Source organism: Nicotiana tabacum, chromosome 3 (genome assembly GCF_000715075.1).
Source record: "Nicotiana tabacum cultivar K326 chromosome 3, ASM71507v2, whole genome shotgun sequence".
Classification (NCBI taxonomy): domain Eukaryota; kingdom Viridiplantae; phylum Streptophyta; class Magnoliopsida; order Solanales; family Solanaceae; genus Nicotiana; species Nicotiana tabacum.
The window spans coordinates 59,295,236-59,321,303 of record NC_134082.1 but is presented as its reverse complement, the minus strand read 5'-3'; the positions used below and the strand labels follow the sequence as shown (position 1 = coordinate 59,321,303).

General features: G+C 37.8%; 1 protein-coding gene across 5 annotated transcripts; it reads right to left on the bottom strand.

Moving 5' to 3' along the window:
• Positions 1-13,129: 13,129 nt before the first annotated feature.
• LOC107825941 (uncharacterized) lies at positions 13,130-25,990 on the bottom strand. 5 transcript variants are annotated; one of them, XM_016652874.2, is made up of 17 exons: positions 25,798-25,989; positions 25,561-25,643; positions 24,754-24,844; positions 24,535-24,661; positions 24,265-24,448; positions 23,947-24,091; positions 23,774-23,864; positions 23,062-23,120; positions 22,909-22,986; positions 20,929-21,012; positions 20,152-20,291; positions 19,586-19,714; positions 19,204-19,276; positions 14,160-14,245; positions 13,808-13,892; positions 13,658-13,710; positions 13,130-13,517 (listed from the first exon to the last, which is right to left on the bottom strand). In XM_016652874.2, the coding sequence occupies exons 1-16, from the start codon at positions 25,861-25,863 to the stop codon at positions 13,690-13,692; spliced, it is 1,542 nt and encodes a 513-aa protein (XP_016508360.1). In that variant the 5' UTR covers positions 25,864-25,989; the 3' UTR covers positions 13,130-13,517; positions 13,658-13,689. The 5 variants fall into 5 exon arrangements, 4 of the variants coding, with proteins under 4 accessions (XP_016508360.1, XP_016508359.1, XP_075105565.1 ...); XM_016652873.2 differs by having other exon boundaries at positions 13,130-13,710; positions 25,798-25,988; XM_075249464.1 differs by lacking the exon at positions 25,561-25,643 and having other exon boundaries at positions 25,798-25,909.
• Between the last annotated feature and the right edge of the window lie 78 nt (positions 25,991-26,068).

The following is a 26,068-nucleotide window of genomic DNA, read 5'->3' as shown; positions in this document are numbered from 1 at the left end:
ATGATTTTCCATCTTTCTAAACTAGGGTTTTCCGGAAATTTCTTTTTCCAAAATATTTGATAATCTTGAGTGTTTAATCTTCTTTTTCTCATATGTTTTTTACCGATTTTGTAGGGTTTTCTCTAACCTTAACTTGTTTATACTAAAAGCCCTAATTTTTTGACATTTTTTGTTTGGTTTTTGAGTTACTTGTGTACTGACTTTGTTCTTGCTTTAGTTCTTGTGATTTTTCTTTAGCCATTTAGATGTCTCGTGATTTTATTATCCTAATATGCCTCTACTAAGTTTCTTGATTCAACTTTTCTACTGATTCTACATGTCTATGTTCTTTCTGGCTATTCGTGGTAAACCTATTTTTCTCCTTAAATCGGGGTTGTTTTGAATGTTTGATTTTATCAATTTGCTTCGTTTAGACCTATGTTTTGAATCCTGACTATTCATTTCTTGCCTTATTTTGTTTGCGAGACTTGCTGACTCTTTACGTGATTTTCTCTTTGATTGAACCCTTGACTATTCTGAAGTTCTTATTTTCTGATTTTATTTGAACTCTTTTCCTTAACAAAACCTTTGATTCTTACTTCTCTACTCGCTTTGATTGAACTTCTTGCCTTAATTAGTTTTCCCTTGCCTTATTTGTTATTTGCTGATTTTCACTGATTGTTTCCTTAATTGAAGTTCCTGTTAATTCACTCCTAATTACCTGTTCTGTACCCAAGTCTTGCTTGATTCCCTTCCTTAAATATTTGTCTTGCTTTTACCGTTGATTGATTCCATTGATTAAGGGGAAGACTTACTGATTTTATGTGTGTGACTGATTCTTTGACTTTCCCTAATTGCTACATGATTGATCCCTTACCTTATTTTGTCTAACTCTTGATTACTATATAAACTCCCTCTTATTTTAACTTCTACATGAATAATAGATCAAAAACTACCACTTTACACTCTGAAAAAGACCCTCCCTGCTCTCTTTGCTACTTGTGATCTCTGTTATTCTAGCCGGCTGCAAGCCAAGGCTGGAAATTGCAATACCTTTCTCACATCTTGTGTTTTATTTCTTTAACTAGGTATGCTTCTGATTAATTTTAAGAATCCAAACCTATGTGTCTAAATACTGCCTATTCAAATCTATGATCAGCATATTTCCACTCTTACCTGCTTGTTTGCTATCTTGTTTAACATATCTACTTATGAAACTAAGCTTGTTCGACTGACTACTGTTTATCTAGCATGCCTAGACTCTACCTTTGTGTAATTAGCATGTATTCACCTATTAATACTTTCCTAGCATGCCCATCTAAGTCTTTGCTTGCTCTGCCTCACTCCTGCTAAGTTAATTACTCTCCCTAGAATGGCTTCAATATGTTTCTACTGTGATCTTTGCTGCATGACCTACATCACAGTTCTATGGAACCCCTTTAAGAGTTTTATTAAGGTGTATCCTATGTGTTTCCAACCCCTCTTCCCTTGTGTAATGGTTGTTTGCCAAAGTACTTCCTAAAATTGTTTATTCTATGACGTATGTTTTGATTGCAAATTGTTCCTTTATACTTTCCTTAAACTGTTTTATCACTAATGGTGTTCAGAAGTTCTTTTCAGTCCTAAGACCTTTCTTTTAAACTCTTTCAAACCATTATGCAATTTCACTTACTCCTAGAATACTAGGTACTGCCCCTCTAGTATGTATACTGCTTTGAGACCCTTGAGATCTCTTTAAACTCTGGCATATCAGGGCTGGCACTTCCACACTACACAATAATCAGTTATTATTTGAGAAAGTTCTAGGTGTGAGCATTGCTCGGGATCCTTGAGGTCCTTAGGGAACTCTGACACACCTAGACATGAAATTGGTTATGGAACTTTGGGCATTTGAGACTATTGGAGGCTTGTAAATTACTTTGGGTCTACTTCAGGCTCCCTATAGTTTAATTTCTATTCTATTTATGTAATTTTGTTAATCATTGGTCTGTAATAATTAATTCTAAACAAACAGTGGGGTAATTAGTGAAAAATGGAGGGTAGTTGTATATTGTGGGTAAATTGGGTAGATAACATGCCTATAGGGTCTATTTTGATTCAAATGTGTTTGTTAGATAGTATGCTTATAGGATCTGCTTGGGTTTAAATAAATTCTGCATGCTTTACCTTCACACAATTAGAAGCCATGCTTATAGGATCTGAATCAGTTTTATAATTAGATATCATGCCTATAGGGTGTAAAGTAATTGAAATTCAGTTTCCATGACAGCATGTATTCAAATTCGTCTCCTTAGAAATCATGCCTATAAGATCAAAATTAGCTTTTACTAATTAGATACCATGCCTATTGGATTTAAAATCAGTTGTAATAGAAATTATGCCTATAGGATCTAAAACCAGTTTAGTTAGATTTAAAATCAGTTTGACTCGTGCTCTTCAGTTCTGAATCATATTAAATATCACTAGAAAGCATGCCTATAGGACCCAAATTGCCTGTTTAAAAATCGTTTACTGTTTTACTGCATTCCTAATTAGTTATAGATATCGTGCTCATAGGACATCACCATTACACGCCTAGACAAGCCTATAGGACGATTAAATCCTGCAACTGTAAAACTGTGTTCTGTTATCTGTGACTGCTCATAATCAACAGGTCTAAAATCAGTAGGCAAGCTGAATAGGTCTTTGACACTTTGGTCCAACTTCAGTACTGCATATTCTCTGCTCACCTAGATATCATGCTATAAGGCTTTCTCTTAAATACCTGAAACTGTTGTTTGAGACATGCACTTGTTTTATGTGGAGGTAAATGTGAGCCTTTAATTATTCCCTTTTTAAATGCAGTCCTAATTGTTTTGATTGATGCCTAGAATTTTCTCCTTTAAGTACTTTAAGATGGTCCAGAAATACCTAAATCAGAGGTCCTAAATACCTCTAGGGCCACCAGGAAAGGACGGGTAGTGCACGTATAGGACATCATTCAATGTTGCTAGAACACTTTAGGCTATGACCAAGAGGAGGGAATTGGGTAGTAAGGATATGATGACTACGCGCTAATGTCACGTGTAACCCCTCATTGAGAAGTGATTACCGGGCATTGTGTGGGTATGATCTTATAGGCTAACCAACCTAGGACCCCTCTTTCCCAACTCCTGTTGTTTAAATAAATTTATTTTTCTTTATATATGTGCAGCTTGTTCAAGCCTTTTCCCTGTTTCATTACTTGAATCATACATGTGCTTAGAATGCCAAAACATGACTTTACTTGCAAGTACGTGTTAAAACTATTTATTTGTTTAAAATGACTAATTCACATAGTTTGAGTTTGGTCGGGACCCACCATTGTGGACCGCGAGGGGTGCCTAACACCTTCCACTCAAGGTTATTTCGAGCCCTTACCCTAATCTCTGGTCATGTAAACTAGTCTATGAGTTAATCACTCTAAGTGCCCTAACGCACCATAATATGTTAGGTGGCGACTCTTCAAATACTCAATTCACAAAAGGAAACAAGTTATTTCCCCCATAAATGTCGAAACTCGGACTTCCCCGTCAAAAAGGGAAAAAAGGGGGCGCGACAGCATGGCGACTCTACTGGGGATTATTTTTAGGCTCTTACCATAACGAACTTATCTTTTGTGAATTAGTCCAAGCATGTTCTATCCCACGTAACCTTTCCCCTTATTTGAATTTAACAGTCTATTTTCAAGCATTTATGATTTCTTTTCCAGAAACTGACTTGTCTCTTTGTTTTCTTTCCTGTAACTGTCTTTCAATTATTTAAATACTGCATTTATTATTTTCTTACGTGCAAATACTTGACAACATGTTATTTATTGCTGCATAAATCATGCTCAACATCATATTCCACTCATGCGTAATTAATCCAATAGCAACGCTTGATTAGTGTTTGCGCTCTTCCTATATATTACCCTTTAAATTCGGAAAGGTGTATTTGCGGTAAAACTAGTCGATCAACGGTGCGTTTGACGGTTCCGTGCGTTTTCCCTCAAGTTGTCCTCTTGAGGGTCCCAGTCTAGACCTTATAGCAACCCTACTCTGATTAAATTGTACATGCATCATGGTTAAACCTAATCGGGTTAATATGTTGTCCACATAATAACCCTTTAAGACAAGCCTTGTCCAAAAGCCCATCTGATTTTCCATAATCCCAACGGACATAACCACGATTATGTGCATTAACTTGGAGAAATAAGTGTCAATATATTAATCATTACTATATAAATAGACGAACCTGGAGGGGAAAAGGGCCTAACTCTCTTTGTTTTGCAGAAAATGAGGCACGAGGTCCCCAGATTCAGTATGGTTAGCATACCCTCACTTTTGCCAGATTGGTGGAGGGATCTTCCTTCGTGTGACCAAAACTATATGAAATGAGTCTTAGGAAACTTTCCTTCTTTGATGGACCTTCCGCTCAACAAAATGTTGATCGAGGCTGCAACTATGTTTTAGGACAAGGAAAGGGTTGTGTTCCTTTTTGGGAACATAAAAATGACACCTCTTCTAGAAGAAATAGGAGCATTTGCTGGGTTACCTTGGGATAGCCCTAATCTATTGGCACCTGAAAATTGCACTGCTAGGGGATTTCTGAAGATGGTAGGTCTGAAGAAAAATGATAACTTGAAATGCCTAAAGGACTCCTACATACCTTTTGAGTTCCTTTATGAAAGATACGGTCACAGCAACTCCTACCGTATTTTTGATGATGAGTTCTTAATTACTTCTTTAGGTTGGATTCATCATAGGGTCTTCGTGTTTATTATGTGTTTCCTGGGCATGATAGTATTCCCAATCTAAGGGGATAAGATCCATACTAGGTTGGCTATAGTAACCAAAACTCTGATGGACGAAATCGAGGGGGAGACATACACTATCGTCCTATGATTGTTGCAGACATATACCGGGCTTTGGAGCGATGTCAGAAGGGGTTCAAGTTCTTCGAGGGTTGTAACTTGCTACTACAGGTCTAGCTGTTGGAACATCTCCAAAAGGGACAATACCATCAAGAATTTCCGCGAAGGCCGTGAAAAGATCATATAGCCTTCCATCATCCCAAAAGAATGAACTACATTCCAGACATGTTTGCTCATCCAGAGGACGCTATGGGATGGGTACAGCTTTTCGAAAATTTTACTGAGGATCAAGTCCAGTGGATGTTCGAGTGGTTCCCTACCGATGAATTCATCATCAGATCCAGGGAATTTCCACACTTGGTGTTGATCGGGTTGAGGGGAATATACCCTTACGCTCCTCTCAGGATTATGAGACAAGCAGGCAGGAGACAAATCATACCACGGGTTGCCAAAATATGTCACTTCAGAGCCAATTTCCAAGGTGACGCATCCCGTATAAGAATGAAGCGCAACACATATGGACCTTGAAGATTATTATGGAGAAGGATACTATTGATCCAGACCGATATCATGTGGGCCACTCGTACATTTACCCTTCGTGGTTGGAGGACAACATAACTAGGGTTGTTGAGCCAAGGACTGGGCCAGGAAACAGGGTTATAGATGAGGTTGCTGAGGCAGAGGTGAAGAACAACAAGCTGCGGAAAAGAGTTGGAGAGTCTGAAGCCGAGCACATGGCGCTGCACAAAGCAGACATGGAGATGATTAACGAATGGAAAGAAAGAGCAGTTAAATCCATCGAGAGGTTGGAATACCTGGAGTACAATTTAATGGAGTTGAAAGGGAAGATGAGAAAAAGGGTCACTGATTGCCAAAACACCGAATGAAACGAAGGAGGGCATCTTGCAAGGGCCTTCCTGCTGCTGAACCTGCGCGAGTTGGGAGAGTTGATCGACAAGAGCATCCAGTCTAGAGAGAGTCCTTCTGGGACCAAGTAGATTAGATTTATTTGCTTTCCTTTTAAATGTAATAAGGCCAAGGGCCATTAGTGACATTATCTTATTTAGTTTCGTTTTGGTTCGTGTACTTTCACTTTAATGAAATAAGGCAATTATTGGCACTAAATTTCTCCAAATTTATTTGTCACTAGGCCTACCTCGGGAACAATGAGGCTCCCAAATTAGGACACGGATTTACATTCCCGCAATATGTGTTTAAATATTACAAACATTTCAGAATCCTCACTGACTTGTTTACCTTTTTGTTTTTCTTTATTTCTTATTCCCATCCCCTAAGGTTGGTTTGCTCATACTAGCATCATCAACATATCACACCAGATCTAGAGGCCCTCCACCTCCTTCTCCTCCAAGCAATACAAAAGGAAAAGGAAAAGGAAAAATGGACGATTTAAGTGGTATTCGAAAGGAGAACGATGAGAACGCGGAAGCTTCAAATGGTCGGAGTACCCCAGCATCAAATGATCTAGTCTTGAGGTTAGAACAAAAGATATTAGAACTACAGGGAGAGCTTGAGCAGGTGCGCAGCTTGGAAAACTTGTCACTCACCCTGAATGTCCCTAACATCAACCAACAAAACACAAAGAACCCAGCACCTCCCCAAAATATATCAAACCAATATCCGTAAAACCCTCATATACCGCATCAATACGCAACCCCACCCCAAAATCTCAATCCCCTACCAGTATAAACTCTGCCACAACACCACCATCAATCAATTCATTACCCACTAACCGCCACTTATCATACTCCCCAGAATACCCCACAACCCATTCTTGACCCTTAAAACTCTACCAATGACCACCATTACACCCAAGCACCGGGCACTAACCAAAACAATCCTATATATGTGGAAACCGTGCCTCACTCTATCCAACCAATCTCCTATACACAAAAATCCTCCGAGAAGGACCTGCTCATCAAAAACATGGTTGAAGAATTCAAGAAGTTGACGTAGTCATATCTGATGCACAAGTATGCCTCAAACCGAAACTAGTACCACATAACCACGCAATTAAATCGTCGATAGCAGACTCCCTCGCTTGGCTCGAAGGCATAGAACAAAACACTCGATAACTCATAATGCCCCTACTCTATTACTGACATGATACCATGCCGAAATTCAACTCAAACCTTCAAAAGCTTGTGTAACAGGAACCCTCTAATACCTCAAATCATCTACAAATCTCGCATTCATCCTTGTGACGGTCAGGTCAACTATTACAACTGATCCAAACTCAGATCCCACAAATATAACCCACTAGTAGAAAAGGAATCATCCACACAAAATCATAAGAATCACATATCCGTAGATTACCTCATAGGTTATAACCCACCTATCTAGCCTCAAACTGACATCTCTTTATACCCTTTCACAGCCACAACTACTAAGCAATCACTTAATCTTCCTGAGTCTGAACTCTCCAACAAGGCATGAGAACCTAATTCGTTCCACGATTAAACAACATGAAAGATCCTCCAATACACTCATAACTCGAGACTATACGTCATATCAAAACAGAAATCAGGCACCCAATAGCACTTTTACATTTCAAGCAAACTCTTCTCGTCACATTCAATCCATCGGACTTATAAGTCCAAAAGCACGTGCTCACACAACTGAAATCTCTGTGCTCAAGCTACAGTCAAAACCCGGCCTCAAGCCCTCCAGACTAGCTCATCATCAGCACACCGAAATCACATCTCCCACCTTATCCATGGAATCACAAGTCATCGATGTACAGCTAACATCGAGCGCACGCTCACATGCGCATACGAATGCGTGGAAGGAATTCAAAGAGTTACGCTTCAAGCTGAATCAATGTGGTACGATAAGGAAAGAAAGATGGGAAGTTTATCCAAAATTCCCTGTAGCCTCTCGAAAATAGGTATGACGTTGTCATACCGATCCACAAAACTCTAGTAGACACTTGCTCATGACTTGTATAACCTATGAACCTAGAGCTCTGATACCAACGTGTCACGTCCTAAAATCCAACTAGTCGTGATGGCACCTAATCCAACCCACTAGGTAACCCAATAACCAAATATCTAATTTAATGAAATTTATTAGGAGAAGAAAAGATAATATAACTGCCTTTATACAAAGAATTCCCCAAGGACTGGTAGTACAAATCATGAGCTTCTAAAATATAGAGTTTACAAAGCTAGTTTGAAATAAAATACACCATCTATTTGAAATATACATGAACATATTTGAAATACTAAAGCTATCAAGATCAAAAGGCAACTATGACTGGAATGCATGTACATCTTCAAATCCAGCTCCCGCCGTACTCAGCAACATCAACATCCAACATCTGCATGCAAGGTGCAGAAGTGTAGTATGAGTACAACCGACCCTATGTACTCAATAACTAATAAACCTAACCTTAGGTTGAAAGTAGTGACGAGCAAGGACATGGGTCAGGGTCCAACTCCAATAACCAGCCACAATTTATAACAATATAATAAAAATAGTACAAGAAAATAACTAGAGATAAAATGCTTAGCTCGTTCACAGTTACGGAAAATAGGCATGCTTTTCAAGTATAACAGTAAATCCCAAATCTTTCACCAAGAAACACCAAGGACATATGATATGTTTGAAAACTGTGATTTTCCCAATAACCTTTTAACAATAAACAAGATGTTTCATTTTAAGATAGCATGAGAAAAATACATCTCTATACCTACATGTCAATATATAAGTGAAATCATGAATGTCACCAAAACCGGGTAGCAGAAGGAAATGCATTTCTATGCAGTATCTCAAGTACGCATGTCAAATGCAATGTATCTCAGTGATGAACTCATGTACTCATACTCTCAGAGTACTCAATCTTACTATCTTGTATTCTCTCTCACCATGCTCAATACTCAACATACTCAGTCACTCAGCACCGTACAATACCTGATGCGGCGTGCAACCCGATCCACATATATATAGTCATAAGGCTCGTTGCGGCATGCAATCCGATCCACATATATACATAGGCATAGGGCTCATTACGGCGTGCAACCCTATCCACATATATGTAGCCATAAGGCTCGTTGTGGTGTGTAGCCTGATCCATATTTATATATATATACACACACACACACCTTCACAGCACAGCACTCAAGTCCCAACTCAATCACCAATCTCTCCAGTCTCACGGGCTCACAACGCTCATACTAAGCAGCTCTAATCAATGATGCGAGATGTGACAATATACAATAACAGAAACTGAGATATGATATAAAATGATGAATGCGACTGAGTACATAATTGCAATTAAGCAAATAACTCAACAGCAAAGAACGACCATTGTGGGTCCCAATAGTGCCAGCATATAGCCTAAACATGATTTCTAGCATAAATTACAACTCAAGTGCTCTAACATATACTGTACAGTAAAAATGTCCAGATAAGATGGTTACACAATTCCATGAAATCGACTAAACCACCATTTCTACGGTGCACGCCCACACGCCCGTCACCTAGCATGCGCGTCACCTTAACATCAATCACATAATACGTAATTCGAGATTTCATACCCTCAGCACCAAGTTTAGAAATGTTACTTACCTTTAACAAGCCAAAATCAATACCGAGTAAGGAAAACGATGCTCCAAAAATGACATCTCACGCATATCGATTTCCAAACGGTTCAAAACTAGCTAAAAGAAACTCAAGAATATCAAATAATGCCTAAGAAAACAATTTCAAATGATAAAGGTCGAATCTTTAATCAAAACCTCAAAGTTAACCAAAAAGTCAAACTCGGGCCCGCACCTCGGAACTCGACAAAACTTACAAAATCCGACAACCCATTCAATTATGAGTCCAACCATACTAGTTTCACCCAAATCCAACTCCAAATCGATGTTCAAAACTCAAAAATTCACTCTATGAAATTTTGGACAAGACCACCCAATTTTCTCTTTAAAATTCACAATCCAATTACCAAAAACGAAGATAGATTCACGAAATATAACCAAAATCGAGTAGAGAACAGTTACCCCAATCCATATGGTGAAAATTGCCGCAACAATTGCCCAAATCTGAGCTCCCAACTCAAAATATGACCAAATGAACAAATCTTCGATATTAAATATTTTTGCCCAGCTGTTCTGCCTCATTTCGTATGCCAAATGATCCTGAAACTCGCTTTTGATGCCTCCAATGGATTCCTTGTGAAATTTCAGTCAAGTTAGGCTTTTGAATCACTCCATTTGACCTTATAATGAAGGATATATGTTGGTTTCAATATTTGGAAATAGTGTAGATTTTTAAATACGAAGTTAGTGGCAATGTCGTAATTAATCTGAAAAATCTAGCAATCCAATTATTAGTAAAATGACCATAAATTCCTCATACAATGCCGAAACTTGATGATTCTAGTTGTTATGGTTCCAAAATTACGATACGGATCTAATGGTTCAATCAACACAGAAATTGAAGCTCATATACCTAATGTGGTACCATTTATACTTGAAGAAACGACATCGAAACATCAAAACGAGCGCAACACAATCCAAACCTATCTGAAACTCACCCGAGGACCCCGTCCGAACATACCAACAAGTTTCATAACATAATACGGACCTACTCGAGGCCTCAAATCACACATAAAAACATCGAAATGACGAAATACCTCAAATAAAACTTAATGAACTTTCGACTTCCAAAAATTCGCGCCAAAATATATCAAATCAACTCTAAATAAACTCAAATTTTATACACAAGTCCCAAATGACATAACGAAGCTATTCCAATTTTCGGAACCACAATCCGAATCTGATATCCTCAAAGTCAACTCTTGGTCAAACTTATGAACTTTTCAAACCTTCAAATTTCCAACCTTCGTCAATTAGTGCCGAAACCTTCTAGAAATATCCAAATGAAAATCCGGGCATACGCCCGAGTACAAAATTACCATCCGAACCTAATGGAACCATAAAATCTCCAATCCGAGGTCAAACACTAAAAAGTCAAACTTGATCAACTCTTCCAACTTCAAAACTTCAATCATGAAATTAATTCTTCCAAATAAATTCCGAATTACCTGAAAAACCAAAACTACCGATACAAACAAGTCGTAATACATCGCACGGATCTACTCATGGCTTCAAACAACCAAGCAAAGTGCAAATGCTCAAAACGACATGTCGGGTCGTTACAAATGGCTCTTCCGAATTAATATCATAAAGTCGAGGGTTGGCTAAAGGAAATTTCATCAACAAGAGTCATATCCTCTATATGTTTTCTAATTTTAGAAGAGAATTAGAATTACTACTAGAACTAGCACCTTTACTATTTATTTTTTTAAAATTGGTTGGGTATATGCCAAATACATTTTTATCGGCCATAATTTAAATACAAAAAATAAGAGATGAAATGACTGTACCGTAATTAAATATTAGAACTTGAAGAATTTGCCTAAATTCTTGCACTAAATACTTGACAAATTAATTTGAAGTTTGAAGCTTGCTCCAAATGTTTGCCCAAATACTTGAAATTTAAATTATTATGGAAAAATTGAGAGAATGATGGATATATATATATATATATATATATACACACACACACACATACAACAACAACAACAACAAAAACCCAGTAAATTCCCACTAGTGGGGTCTTAGGAGGATAGTTTGTACGCAGACCTTACCCCTACCCCGAAGGAGTAGAGAGACTCTTTCTGAAAGACCTTCGGCTCAAGAAAATAAAAAGACAAAAGGAGACAATATTAGTATCACCATAGAAATCATAGGGAAAATAGGGACAACATGAAATCCAGAAGAAAGATGCAAAGCAAAAGCGATATCTAGTAAATAGGTCCTGCACTGAAAAGCGAAATAGTTAGACACAACATGCCACTAGCTATCTTAGACAAAAACCCTACCAGACTAGTCTCACAAAGGTACAAAGTAAGGCAAGACTCAACTACCTCCTATCCTACAACTCAAATACTCGACCTCCACATCTTCCTGTCAAGTGTCATGTCCACGGAAATCTGAAGTATCGTCGTATCCTGCATGATCACCTCTCCCCAATACTTCTTAGGCCGCCCTCTATATCTTCTTGTGCCATCCACAACCAACCGCTCACACCTTCTTACCGGAGCATCTGGGCTTCTCCTCCGAACATGCCCCAACCATTTAAGCCTCGCTTCCCGCATCTTGTCATCAATGGGAGTCACGTGCACCTTCTCCCGAATATCGTCATTCCTAATCTTATACATCCTAGTGTTCTCGCACATCCACCTCAACATCCTCATTTTTGTTACTTTCATCTTCTGGATGTGTGAGTTCTTAACAGGCCAACACTCAGCCATATACATCATGGTCGGTCTAATTACCGCTTTATAGAACTTACCTTTGAGTAACGGTTGCACTCTCTTGTCACACAGGACTCCAGATCCTAACCTCCATCCTCATTGATCTCCCCTCCCTCCTGGATAACCGACTCAAGGTATGTGTATATATATATATATATATATAATATCACATATAGAAAGAGAGAGAATATAATTTTGAAGAAGGGTTAAGGTATTTAGAGTTAAAACTAGAGCTAAAATATAATTTAATAAACTTGGGTTAAAATAAAAATTTGAGGGGGATAGGTGGTGTTATGGGGGGGGGGGCAAATACAGCCGTTTTTTGCTATTGCCAAAGGCTATTCATGAAAATTTAGTCGTTGGCTAATGATTATAAATGCTTTTTTTAAAAAAGACGATCTGTCGAGCCAGGCCGGACCACAACTAGACTATAACTAGACCGGGCTGCCGGGACTAAACGGGGTCCCATCCCACGTCCCTTTACCCCATCCCCCTAAACTCTTAACGGGGTGGGCGGGATCGGGCCGAACCGTCCCGTTGGAGACCCATAATTTTTCTAAAGCTCCTGCCCAGTCAAATGTGGCATAAAACGGAACAAAGGGAGTATGTATTTTCCCATTAGAATAAGCTGTTAAACTTTTTTTTTTTTTTGGGATCCGCAATATATAGACTTGTTATGTTTACTTCTACTTTCAAAAATCAAAAATCAAAAATTAAATGACCATGTGTCGCAGTATATATTAGAGAATACTGTGTTTTCAAATTTACTTCTTTCATTATGATTAGCTGTACTCCGTAACATTTCCAAATGCATCGCTGGATTGAGATCTCCAGGTTTGACAAGATAATCTGCTCTCTTTTGAATCACAAGGAAAGATTATAAATTTAAGAGTGAAAATTAAGATAACTGCTCAAAAGAAACATAAACATCTCAACCATCGTGAAGAAAGCCAGCTGATAAACAAGATATTGCGGATTGGATGAGCAATCCTATAGCAACAAATAATGATTGTTGGAGTTTCATGTTTTACAGAACAAAGCATAAGATGACACATCCGAAGTAACAGATAATAGCAAGTAGTGACCATCTTGGATAACACTTTCTTTTTACAAATGGTGGTATCCGTGCCAGCTTGCGTAAACCTCAATTATTCCGTCGAGTATCTGCTACCTCCTGCCAGTACATGCACCGGGTAGCTCTACCGACGAAGACTTAGGCATGTGGGAAGAAATCACATAGCGTTTTTTGCCTAAGATTGAACTTTCTAATCAAGCACAAAACACCTGTCCCTCCAGAAGAAAATAAGGCACTAGGCCACCTTTCTAGGAAAGGGTTAAGAGGACGATTAACCACTAATAGTTTTAACTAAACTGATAGATACTACAGAGTACCATTTATATAGAACAATTGAATCCGCAATCGGACATTTCAAACCTGTATAAATCTTTCATATTCTACTTACAGTGTCAAGATTTTCTCCTAATCCTTCTGATTTTACTCCTTCTCCAATTCATCCTGTAGCAGAAACATAGCCTCGTGTTGGAGAGAGAGAGAGAGAGAGCTATCTATCTGACTTCTACATCTCAGTAGCAGCTTTAGGGAACTAACATACCTCAATGTAGCTTCTGAAATCAGAAGAAGCTTCGATGTGCCCTTCATTCAGGTATGACTGAGCAGTATCTTCAATGTTGTCCAACCTGAAATGCTTTTCTATCAATATCTTAATTACCTATAATCATTTCATGTTCCAATCATAAACCAGTACTGTTTCAGTAACTCATTGTTCAAAGAATAGTTGTATCATTCATGTTAATCTGTATTCAGGAAAATGCTTGTCAAGCTGGAATAACAAATAATGCACTCAAAGATTGATAATCAGGTGTCTAAACACAGAGTGTATTTTAACGTCACAAACCGCAGACTGCAGAATTGAAAGAAAAAGATTGTTCGGGTTAACATAATACCTGTAGATGTAATTTACCATTATGCCTCCACTTTGAGCAAGGCCCTTTTGTGACCGATCAGCCATCCAGTTTAGCCTTCCAATCATCTAAAATTGATATTCTAAGTTATAAAAGGGGGGAATACTGAGAATACTAACGCAGAGGGACTCTGTGAGCTTTTCTCACTCCATGCAAAAAAAGGGAAAAAGAATAGATCCACATCTCACGCATATATAGTAACATCCACTTCAACAGAGCAGGATGATTATCCAATAATATATAGGAAAAGAAAACTAGAAAGCAATTTAAACAAAAATATGCATGCAAGCTTCTAAAAAAGAACAACATATCGAATCTTAATCCTATTATAGGATTCGAATGGAAAAGAAGTCAGTTTGCACAGATTTGGTTTTGTGACCACTAGCTAATTCCGATACTAACTTGCATACACATCTGGGTATCAGCAATCCTTATACTAGACATAGAATTCCACGTACTCAGCTAGTTCTAATAATCCAACAAAGTAATGCCCTTCGGATGTTTCTCTCTTCTCATAATTAGGTTTCACTATTTCAGTTCTTATGCTTGCAAAACACTTCAAGAGCGCATGCAGACAAATGTTGTGTTTGGTCTATTAAAGCTTCAACTTAGTAGAGCAAAACCCTAAAATGAGTGTAGGTATTACTTATTAGTGCATTCATTTAAATTGTCCCAAGGTCCCAAGCATACACATTCTTTACATGGAAATTTTCTTTCCACGAATGTTCAGGTGAAAATAGGTTCTCGGGATCTCGGAAAAGCTGAATGTCAAGGAAGGCTTCTTGTATTTCTATATATGTTTACATCCCATGAGCAAGGGAATTTATACAAAGCTCATAATGCTAACTAAGGAAATAAAATAAATCTATACAATCAATCCAGCTATCAAATCAAATCAGAATAAAATCAGATCTCCTAAATATAATCAAATCTCTTGAAATCATGTTAATCAACACTCCTAAATCAAGTCTCCTTGAATCATGCTAATCAACGCTCCCCCTCAGGTTGGTGCAAAGATGTCGTACATGCCCAACTTGCAACTCAAAGTATGAAAAGTTCGCTTGTTGAGACCTTTGGTAAACACATCAGCTAGTTATTTTTCCGATGGCACATGAAACAAACTCAAGACACCAGTTGTAACTTTTTCTTTGATGAAGTGTCGATCAATTCCCACATGCTTTGTTCGGTCATGCTGGACTAGATTATCAGCTATACTGATGGCAACTTTATTGTCACAGTACAAGGAAAGTTTTCCTTTTTCATACAGTCTCAATTCCTGTAGTAGCTTGTGTAGCCAAAGCAGTTCGCAAACACCCTAGGCCATAGCTCTATATTTTGCCTCCGCACTTGATCTAGCAACTACACTTTGCTTCTTGTTTCTCCAAGTAACCAAGTTTCCTCTTACGAGCGTACAGTAACCGGATGTTGATCTTCTGTCATCTAAAGATCCAGCCCAATCCGCGTCTGTAAAGGCTTCTATTTGGAGGTTGATCATGTTTGGAGAAAAGTAGACCTTTCCCTGGAGCAGACTTCAGATACTACAAAATGTGAAAGACTGCTTGCATATAAGGATCTCGGGGATCATGCATGAACTGACTCACCAGGCTAACTGAATAGGCTATGTCTGGTCTAGTGTGGGAGAGATAAATGAGTCTTCCAACCAGCCTCTGATATCTCTCCTTACCAACTGATTCTCCAACTCCGCTTTGTAACTTGTGATTGCTTTCAATGGGCGATTCTGCGGGTCTACAACCTGTCATACCGTTTTCTTTCAAAAGATCCAGAATATACTTCCTTTGAGAAATAAAGATTATTCTTTTGGATCTAGCAACCTCAATTCCCAAGAAGTACTGCAATTTTCCTAGATCTTTGATCTCAAATTCATGTGCCAACAACTTCTTCAATCGAGACATCTCCTCTTTGTCATCTCCTGTCATTACTATGTCATCAACATAAACTATGAGAAGAGTAAGTTTACCCGTTTGATGTCTTATGAAGAGGGTGTGATCAGCATTGCTTTGTTGGTAACCGAAGGAGATCATTGCTTTGCTGAATCTGTCAAACCAAGCTCTGGGGATTGCTTCAGTCCATTTAAGGCTTTCTTCAAATCTGCATATCTTTCCTTGACTCTGTGCAGTATCAAATCCAAGAGGAATCTCCATATACACCTCTTCTTCTAAGTTTCCATGAAGAAATGCATTCTTCACATCAAACTGTTGCAAGTCCCAATTAAGATTAGCTGCACAAGATAAAAGAATTCTAATAGTGTTCGTCTTAGCAACAGGGGCAAATGTCTCTTGATAATCCACTCCATAAGTCTGAGTGAATCCCTTAGTCACCAATCTTGCTTTGAATCTTTCAATTGAGCCATCAGCTTTATGCTTCACAGTAAAGACCCATTTGCAGTCAACCAACTTCTTGTCTAGTGGTGAAATGACAAGTTCCCATATCTCATTTTTTGACAAGGCCTTCATTTCTTCAATCATAGCTTGCTTCCATTTAGGATCTGCAAAAGCTTCCCTCCAATTCTGGGGAATAGACACAGAAGAAATAGACAAGGCAAAGATTCTATAGGAGGGAGACAAAGAATTATAGGAGACAAAATTAGATAAAAGGTATTTGGTGGTGCAAGATCTGACTCCTTCTCTGAGAGCAATAGGTTCATCTAACTCATTCGGAAATGTAGATAACTCACCAGTAGTAAAAGGTTCAGCTTCGGTAGATTGCATGATTGCTTCTTTTGCTCTATTTTTCCTTGAGTAAGTTTTCAAATTAGGCCTATCCAAACGCCCAATAGTCTCCCCCTGAATTCTTTCTCCAATTTCACTTTCCCCTGTGACAATATCATCAAGAGGTCCAGTAATGGAACTAGGTAAACTTACCTTTTCTTCCTTACTGCTCTCCTCCTGAAGAGGTGATGAGGTAATACTGAAATAGGGCTCAGATTCTCGAAAGGTAACATCCATGCTAACAAAAAATCTCCTAGAGGGGGGATGATAACATTTGTAACCTTTCTGTGTCGGAGAATACTCAATGAAAACACACTTTATAGCTCTAGGATCAAGTTTCCCAGAATTTCTAGTGTGAACAAAGCAAACACACCAAAACACCTTTGGAGGAACAGTATATTCATTCTTACCCTTTAAAGTTTCCAGAGGACTTTGAAAATTGAGGGGTTTAAGTGGCATTCTGTTGATAAGATAGGAAGCCGCTAGAATAGCATCCCCCAATAAGGTTTTGGTAGATGCATGGTGAACATAAGAGATCTTGCTACTTCTAACATATGCCTAATTTTTTCTTTCAGTGACCCCATTTTGTGCACTAGTGTAAGGACAACTAGTCTGATGGACTATCCCATTTGACTCCAAATAAGCACCAAATCTTTTATCCATGTATTCGCTGCCATTGTCAGTTCTCAAGATTTCTATTTTGGCATCAAACTGAGTATAAATCATCTTATGAAGTGACTAAAAACAAGAGAAAACTTCACTTTTGGCTTGTAACAAATATACCCAAGTCATCCTAGTGCAGCAATCAATGAAAGTAACAAATCATCGACTACCAGACAAAGAAACAGTTTGGGTAGGACCCCATACATCACAATGAATAGTCATAAACGAAGTTGTGCTTCTATTATCACTCACAGGATAAGAGTTTCTAGTATGCTTAGCATATTCACACGCATCACAGAACAAAGATTCAAATCGAGTATTTAAAAACAAATCGGGATATAACTTCTTCAAAACAAATAATGATGGGTGTCCTAACCGTCTATGCCGTTGTATTATTTTGTTGGTTGACATCCTTACTTTCTCCAAAAAAGGCTTGACCAGAGTTTTGAATCTCATCTAATATATACAAGTCATCACGCAATCTACCACTGCCAATCCTTTTCCTTGTTTGGGAACTCAGGGACATGGAGCACAGATGATAGTTTAATATTAGGAGTACAAATGACAGAACTTGTTCCAGAGATAGGTGTTAAAGAACCATTGGCTATTTAACATTATCGACAATCCAAAAATTAAGGCTATCAGCAAAGGCAGTACCTGATTGCACATGATTGGATGTGGCAACGTTAGTGGAGTCAAGTTTGGCTAGGAGACAACGGAGAAGCTGAATTTCATCAGAAGACAAGATTTCTCCAGAAACCGTCTCCTTGAATGTCTCCATATTTCAGCCCAATCAGAAGGAGTTTGTGTTGCGGACAATCAACAAGAGAGAGAAAACTCGACCTCTTTGATAAAAAAGGAACCCTAGTGCTGCGAGGGAGATAACTCACCTAAAAAAGGCAGCAACCCCAAAAGCTAGCTCAAGAGGTGAGGATTGCCCAAGTCCATATAAGGAGACCACCCATCCCCTTCATTGTCGATGTGGGACTCAACACCCCCTCTCGCGCCCAGGACTGGACATCTGGAGCGTGGACAATTATGGGGGCCCAACATCGGAAAATCGGGATGGGTCCTGCTCTGATACCATGTTAAATTTTGAGAAGAAGAAGAGACTTCTTGTATTTCGGTATATGTTTACATCCCATGAGCAAGGAAATTTATACAAAGCTCCTAATGCTAATTAAGGAAATAAAATAAATCTATACAATCAATCCAGCTATCAAATCAAATAAAATTATAATAAAATCAGATCTCCTAAATATAATCAAATCTCATGAAATCATGCTAATCAACACTCCTAAATCAAGTCTCCTTGAATCATGCTAATCAATAATTTATAAATTAGTCCTCTATCCTAATACATAATTAGAGAGGAATTCTGATAACTATCTCAATGAAAATCATGTGGAAGAAGTTACTGACCCTTCCCAGCAGTAGTTTAGAGAGAGGAATAAACAAAATTCATTTGGTTTATCCTTTGGATAGTAGTTAAAAGTCTTCTCTCTTGTTGGATCTTAACTTTAATATTAAGCAAAAAGTGGTTCCTTTTTTTATTCAAGAACCTAAAATTTTTATTCACAGAGAAGAAACCAAAGTAGAAAGTGAATTTGCAGAACATGGACCGCTTGGCATACCGCTCCATTTTGTAAGTGGAAATTTGCAACCGAATCTAGAGCTTTTCCTCTCTTCTTTTCTTTCAATAGGTACCTGTTCCAACCGAAGAAGTAACAATATGGCAACTCAATGTATGATATTACCTCAATACCGTAAACTTTCACATGATAGAAATGCATGTCAACTTCACACTATAAAGCTGTACAGCCATAAATGCAACAACAGACTTTTAATCACTGTGAAGCAGATAATCTTGACATAAAAGAAACATCTTGTTTGAAGGAGAAAATTTTTACAATCACATTGCCTTAATATCACCACCAGGAAACCCAACAAGCAAGGAAGACAACTCATGTCTAAATGGAGGATTTCTAAAGCTTCCACTATTTAGCTTTAGCATACCTGCCACAAAGTCGCATCATAGGGGTTCTCAACGCAGATACCAGATTAGGTGAATTGGTCCACTCATGGTGCTTTGATGTCAATAAATTCCACATTACTTCAGTACCACTGCTTCCCATATCAGAACCTCTGCAAGAAAAGATAGATCATTAGGAGGACAGAAAATTGTTGCTTGAAAAGTTACAACAACAATCTCAGGGAACAACAAAAGCACAAATGTGTTTAACTTTGAAGAAAGTTTGCTATATTTTAGAATGAAGTATCTACTAGATATGAAGTTAATCCTTTTATATTTGTTCTCCGTCTGAAGAAAAATATGCAATAGCAATATGCTCTACTTAATTTTATGAATGAATTATCCTGCGGACTTTGCATGGTCCAACCATTGCCATCGTACACCATGCTGACAGTTACCCAGGAAACAGGGTAGAACACATTCCCGAAAATCCAAGCAACATTTTACTAAATAGGAGAGCGATAAATCCCATGCCGTTGGTTCCCAGAATTAAAATTAATATTCCTCTCTACATTCCCAAGCCAGAAAATGCTATAAAACACACACTTACCCTGATGCATCCATAAGTGCTTTTTCTTCTTCCAGTCTAAGCAAATTTTCTTTGAAGGCAGAACCAGACATCTCTGACGAAGCCAACTTTGATAAGAGCCATTGCCTATAACCAGGGATAGGACTAAGAGTAGCAAATACCTGCAGACCAGTTCTGTATATCATTTTCACAGGAAACCTTACATGTGAGAAATGGTGCAACAAAGAACTAAAAGTTTGATTATGAAACCTGAAAGCACCATAAATTCATCCAGATAAATTTAACATTTAAAGTTATAGACTGAAGTGCTGTGGAAGTTGAGGGCTGGATCTTGTTCAAGTAGGACAAGTTAAACACCATTGAAGATGCCAGAAGTACAGACTTGAGTTTGTCTGGTTTACAAACAAAAGCTTCCTCGGAGAAACAAGCAGTTCATCCAAGACATATCTGCCGAATATTTCATTGAAAGTACTAGTAGTAGACTATCCCTTAATATGAAATTAATTGCTAAACACAAAGATCAATGCATAACAAATTCTTCACAGCTCATTTGAACTCTTCATGCCAAATACCTTCACAGAAAATTATCTATATCCTCTAAATTAGCAATCCCACTAAAATTGTATTCCCCTTGCAGGGTTTGGAACTTGCACCTCGAGAAGACAGAATTGGTACAAGTAATTTAAAGAGTTCTACAAACACATCCGCTTCTCAACATTTTAACTCCAACACACAGTGGAAGTTTACATAGTAGTCGCTCAAAAACCCAGACCATTTGATGAAAATACCATAACTTACAGAGACATTGGGCATATCTTTTTTCACCACATCAACCACACGTTTGATAAGAAACTTCCCCAGGTTGACTCCTGATAAGCCAGGCTGCATGTTTAAAAGAATAAAATACTCTTAAACGAAGGATCAAAACATAGCAAGAATATGTGGAAGAAGAAAATAGGAAATTGGGCATGCCAATAGTAAATCAGTTTAAATCACTGTTTATTTATCTCAGTGAACAAAGAATGTAGAAATAATCAAAGTGCCAAGAGTAGATTGAAGTCCGCGTTTTCTTCCTCAAACGGTGCAAATGAAAGAAAAGATGCTCTCCTGAAGATTTCAGTCAGATGTGTGTAGAAATTACATTTAACAGTTAAAGTAGAATTCTTATACTTCCTTTTCCTCTTCCTGTGAGCATCATATATTTTGATTATGCTGCCTAAAGAAAAAGACAATTTTCTTACTCAAAGACCAGAACTGAAGAACAGTATACTTCTCATTTTCTGGATAAATAGGGAACTACATGTCTCTATCTTTCTAAAAGCAGCAAAAAATTTTCTCCATCCCTGCAGCGAGAGGTGCGAAAGGTTGCATGTACCAGTTCCCTTGGCGACGACAATAAATTCTAGTTTTGCTTGCTAAGATAAAGTAAGCTGCATATTTTCTGGTCTAGCATCATTTAAAAGTCAACATTTACAGTGCGCAAAAATTGCTACCCAACTTTGGAAACAAGTTGTTTTCAGAAACAAAGTAGGAGTTGGCCTCCAAAAACAAGTTGATACCCAAAGCACTTCCAATTGTACTTTTGGGATGAATATGGGCCCTGCTTCTAGAAAGTGACCAAAAGATTTAGAATTGCACTTTAACCTTTGTTCTTTCTTTTTCTGCCACCCAGAATTTTCTTCCTTCAACAGAAAAGAATTATTAGTTCGGTAGCATATGTGTAACCAGGTTTAATCTATTTGCCTTCATCCATAACCTTGGAAAATGTCTAAGGGCTTTACCGGGAACTTTATCCTGAATTACAAACACAAATTCTAATCAAACCAAACGAACCAAATCAAATAAAAAACGCGACCATTTTCTAATCCAAACGCAACCTTAGAAATATCTAAGTTTCTCACACACTGGGCGGGTATCCGATACGGATGCGGATCTAGAGTTCGGATCCTTCATGATCTAAATTTTAAGATTCAGGGGGTACTGATCCAGGTATGGATACGGGTGTGAGGATTCATCTAAAAATAATTCAAATATCTAAAAATAGAGTTATAAAAATATGTCTAAATTATGAGACATTATGTGAAAAATTTACAAGGTACTCCAACAACAACAACAACAACAACAACCCAGTATAATCCCACAAGTGGGCTCTGGGGAGGGTAATATGTACGCAGACCTTACCCCTACCCCGAAGGGTAGAGAGGCTGTTTCCAGGAGACCCTCGGCTCAAAAAGCAACAGAAGCCGCTATATTAGTACCATATAAATGCATAATAAAATAACAGCAATACAATAGATATGAAATACAGAATACAAAATACGAAAAAGATGGCTGGTATAGTAAAACTAGCAGGTAAAGCCCTGCATCAATAGACGACCAATGACATTCTTAGTCTAACTCCTAACTGGCTAGTCTCACTCTATTGTGCTGTAGAAATATTCACAATAGAATGTCATTAAGAAGTACTCCAAGAAGGAGAAAATATTAATTAAGAGGAGAATCTGAGAAGGAGATAAAAGGAAAGGACAGACTTAGAAATTTCTATATACAAAGTATTCCATTTTCTTCAATTTCACCCTAGCCTTTGTTTTGATTTTAGAAATCATTGTATTTGCCCTAATTTCTCTGACGATTTGGACAAAGTACCCAAAATCAGTTGAACTCCAGTATGGATCCCACACCCACGTCGTGTCGACATGGGTGCAACACCGAAAGTGAAGAGTCCGAGCAACTTAGAGAATATAGAGCTCTTCAAACTTAAGAAAGATGTCAACATACCTGAGTTGATGAAATAGAGTAAAAAATTGCACAAGAAGCCTCATGTTCAGAAATTGGAGGATAATCCCACAAGACCTCCTGCAATGATTAGAGAGTTGTTAATGGCAGCGAGCAGCAACAAAGTTAAACTAGAGTAATTCGAGACTTTTTCACCTGTATGGTCGCCGCCACATCCTTCATAAGTGCAACCTCAATAAAAATAAGTGGTTCACCTGAAAAAAAGAATCAAACATTAGGCTTGATATGGTTAATTAGCAGAATGAGAAGAAACAAGATGCTATGTATCTTATACTGCATAAGTAAGAAACAAACATTCTAGTGCTTCTAGATCTAATCATCAAAGCCTTCCTGATGCTAGTCTTACTTTTATAAGAAAGTTGATTTGCTGTATGTATCTTATACTGCATAAGTAAAATTCGTCCACACTTTTGAGTACTAAGAAGGACAGATTGACATATAAACATTCAACAGACCGCCTTAAGGCCAACTCTCCCAATTTTACATGCGACAACATCTACACTTCTGGTTCTAGAAAAAGTGCACCTCCTATGCTCTGCTTTAGAAAGTGATGCATCCACCTGATTAATTTTGATCAGCATGACCAACAACAAGATCATATGCTGAATATTCTCTTAAGAAAGGATCCAAAGCCTTGATCTAGTAATTGCAGCATGTTCACTCTCATAAAGTGTCATTCCAATTATGAAACACATGGAAACAACCTTGAAAACTTTGTTTACCAGAAGAAGAAAAATGTTCTTCCACATAGACTACTGAATGAGATTTTTATTCACAAACAATGGGAAGAATAGTGAACAGAAATGTGACTAGAGTTTACTCCTTAACCAAGAAAGGGATTGCTAACCAGATATTGCTGGATGGAAGTACCCAAAGCAGCGGCGACCTATTCCCAGCCTTCTTTTCAGGTCTATAAGATTGCTTATTGGATGCACAGCCTAAGCACAAGAAAAATTTATACAAAAATGCAATGTGAGAATATAATACATGAAAGGCAAAGAAGGAAGAAAAAAAAAGTACCTCATATGCAACAATTTTTTCCAACAAAGACGCAGGATCATCCCATGTAATATTGTGAAGCTCCAAATTAGCAGGACTGAGCCATGTAATCAGTTTCTCCTTTAAGTGGGAGTCTAATGCTCGCAGAGATGCTATATTTACGTCTCTGCAAATTCATTGAATAACCATCTATGAAGTCCCTATTTCATAGGTATAAATATATAGAAAATTAAAAACAAATTTCCACTGAATCTGCAGATTTTCATTGATCTTATAATCAAGACAGTGTTTGCACAAATAAAGCAAAGACAGATCACTTCATTTGGGACATAACCTTACTCGAGAATATGAAGAATATCAGCTCGCATATCAGACAGGAACTTCAATCCCCCAGGATGTGTATTGAGCCGCTCGAAAAGAACTTCATACATAGGCTTGAGAGCCTGCCTCAAATTCCGCTCAATCCGGTAGAAAGCAGATAACGATCCTTCTTCTTCATGATCACCACTATCATCAGCCTTATCTGCCAAAGCTCTAAACTTCTAAACCCAACTAACAAAATAAAAGTAACGAAGAAGACACACTCATAAGAATGAAAAAAGGACCCACCGCTTGGGAGCTGAAGATCAAGATGCTGCTTCATTAACTCGCGAACTTGGGTCCGATTGAGATCATACTCTTTAGCTAGTGAGAGAAGTATCTTATGACGATTTTCTGGGGAAAGGAAAAAGTATCCCTGCAAAGTTAATGCTCAACAATTACTAACTTGACAACTAACAAAGTATCAGTAGAAATAACTGATTATTTCGTGCTGTGGTGGAAGTTCACCTCTGAGAAATCATCTAGAGCAACATCTACAATTTCTGTCTTGTTCGTCGACATGGCTGAGTGCATTGACTCCCGTACTTGGGTGAACTCTCTGAAAGTTGAACCATTATAAGTAATCCCGCAGCAGCACTGAAGATAATAAGTTACAAGTCTTCCTTTTTCCTTTTATATATATCTGTGAGAAAAATACTCTAACTATTCCGACCATAAATTTGACGGGTTTATCAACACTGACATTTTCAATATTCAGCCACTTAATACCAACTACAGGAAACTCTTACTCCCTCAATACCCATTTTATGTGTCACACTTTCCTTTTTAATGTGTTGCAAAAAGAATGGCACATTTCTATATTTAGAAAGAACTTAACTTTGAACTTCTCATTTTACCGTTGATGAGAAGATTTTCAGCCACACAAATGCCTATGGCTTGTTTTAGACATTAAGTTTCAAAAGTCTTTCTTTCTTTCTTAAACTCCAAGTGTAGTCAAACACCGTCACATAAATGGGACAAAGGGAGATTTCCCAAAAAAGAAATTATGTAACCTGTTATATACTGATAAGGCAAAATGCCGTCAATGTAGAACTTAAATCATTAACATTTTACAAGGAAAGCTTGGTCCTGACATTAACAAACAAAACTTGACCAAAGGACTCCGAAAAACATAGAGATGAAATAGGTGCTTATAGACAATCAAGATTGTTTTATACTGGAAAAATTTCTCCTATTTTTTTTTTTTTTTTGGGTTTGTGGGGGGTTGAAAGTTGAGTAAAATACAGAAATACAAACAGATAACGTATTAAAGACCTTTGTGGAAGAAGTGAAGCATCCGGAGAAGAAGAAACTTTATCACCTTCCGGTTGAGAGACTTGCATTTGATTCAATTTGCTCTATTTTATATTCAATACCAAAGAAAAAGATTAAATAAAATAAAAACACCATAAAATGATGAATTGAATCAAATCCAATTAGGAAGGGAAAAAAGCAGGAACTAATTCGTGAAAATTGTGTGATAAAAGTGGAGGAGAGTGAAGTAAAGCTTACAGAGAGAGGTGAAAGAGGTCGCATTTTGGTACGCATAAGAATGGCCAGACCTTTCTTGTTCATCATTCTACTTTTTCAGTTGACATATACAAATCATATTTGGTTTCTGTCTGTTTGATTCGTACTACGAATTTTCTTGGTAGTAACCGAAACAAATTCACGGCAGTGTCACGGGCCCGAATTGGCGGACCAGTTTGGTAGAAATTGCATGGGGTAGCCATTATTTAAGTTTGTTATTTATTTTTTATCCAACAATTTTAATGGGGAGCAA

Coding starts and splice junctions, on each gene's coding strand:
- LOC107825941 (XM_016652874.2), bottom strand. CDS start 25,863: ATGATGAACAAGAAAGGTCTGGCCATTCTTATGCGTACCAAAATGCGA. Junction 25,644..25,797: donor GACCTCTTTCACCTCTCTCT/GTAAGCTTTACT, acceptor AATATAAAATAG/AGCAAATTGAATCAAATGCA. Junction 24,845..25,560: donor GCTTCACTTCTTCCACAAAG/GTCTTTAATACG, acceptor TTCAACTTTCAG/AGAGTTCACCCAAGTACGGG.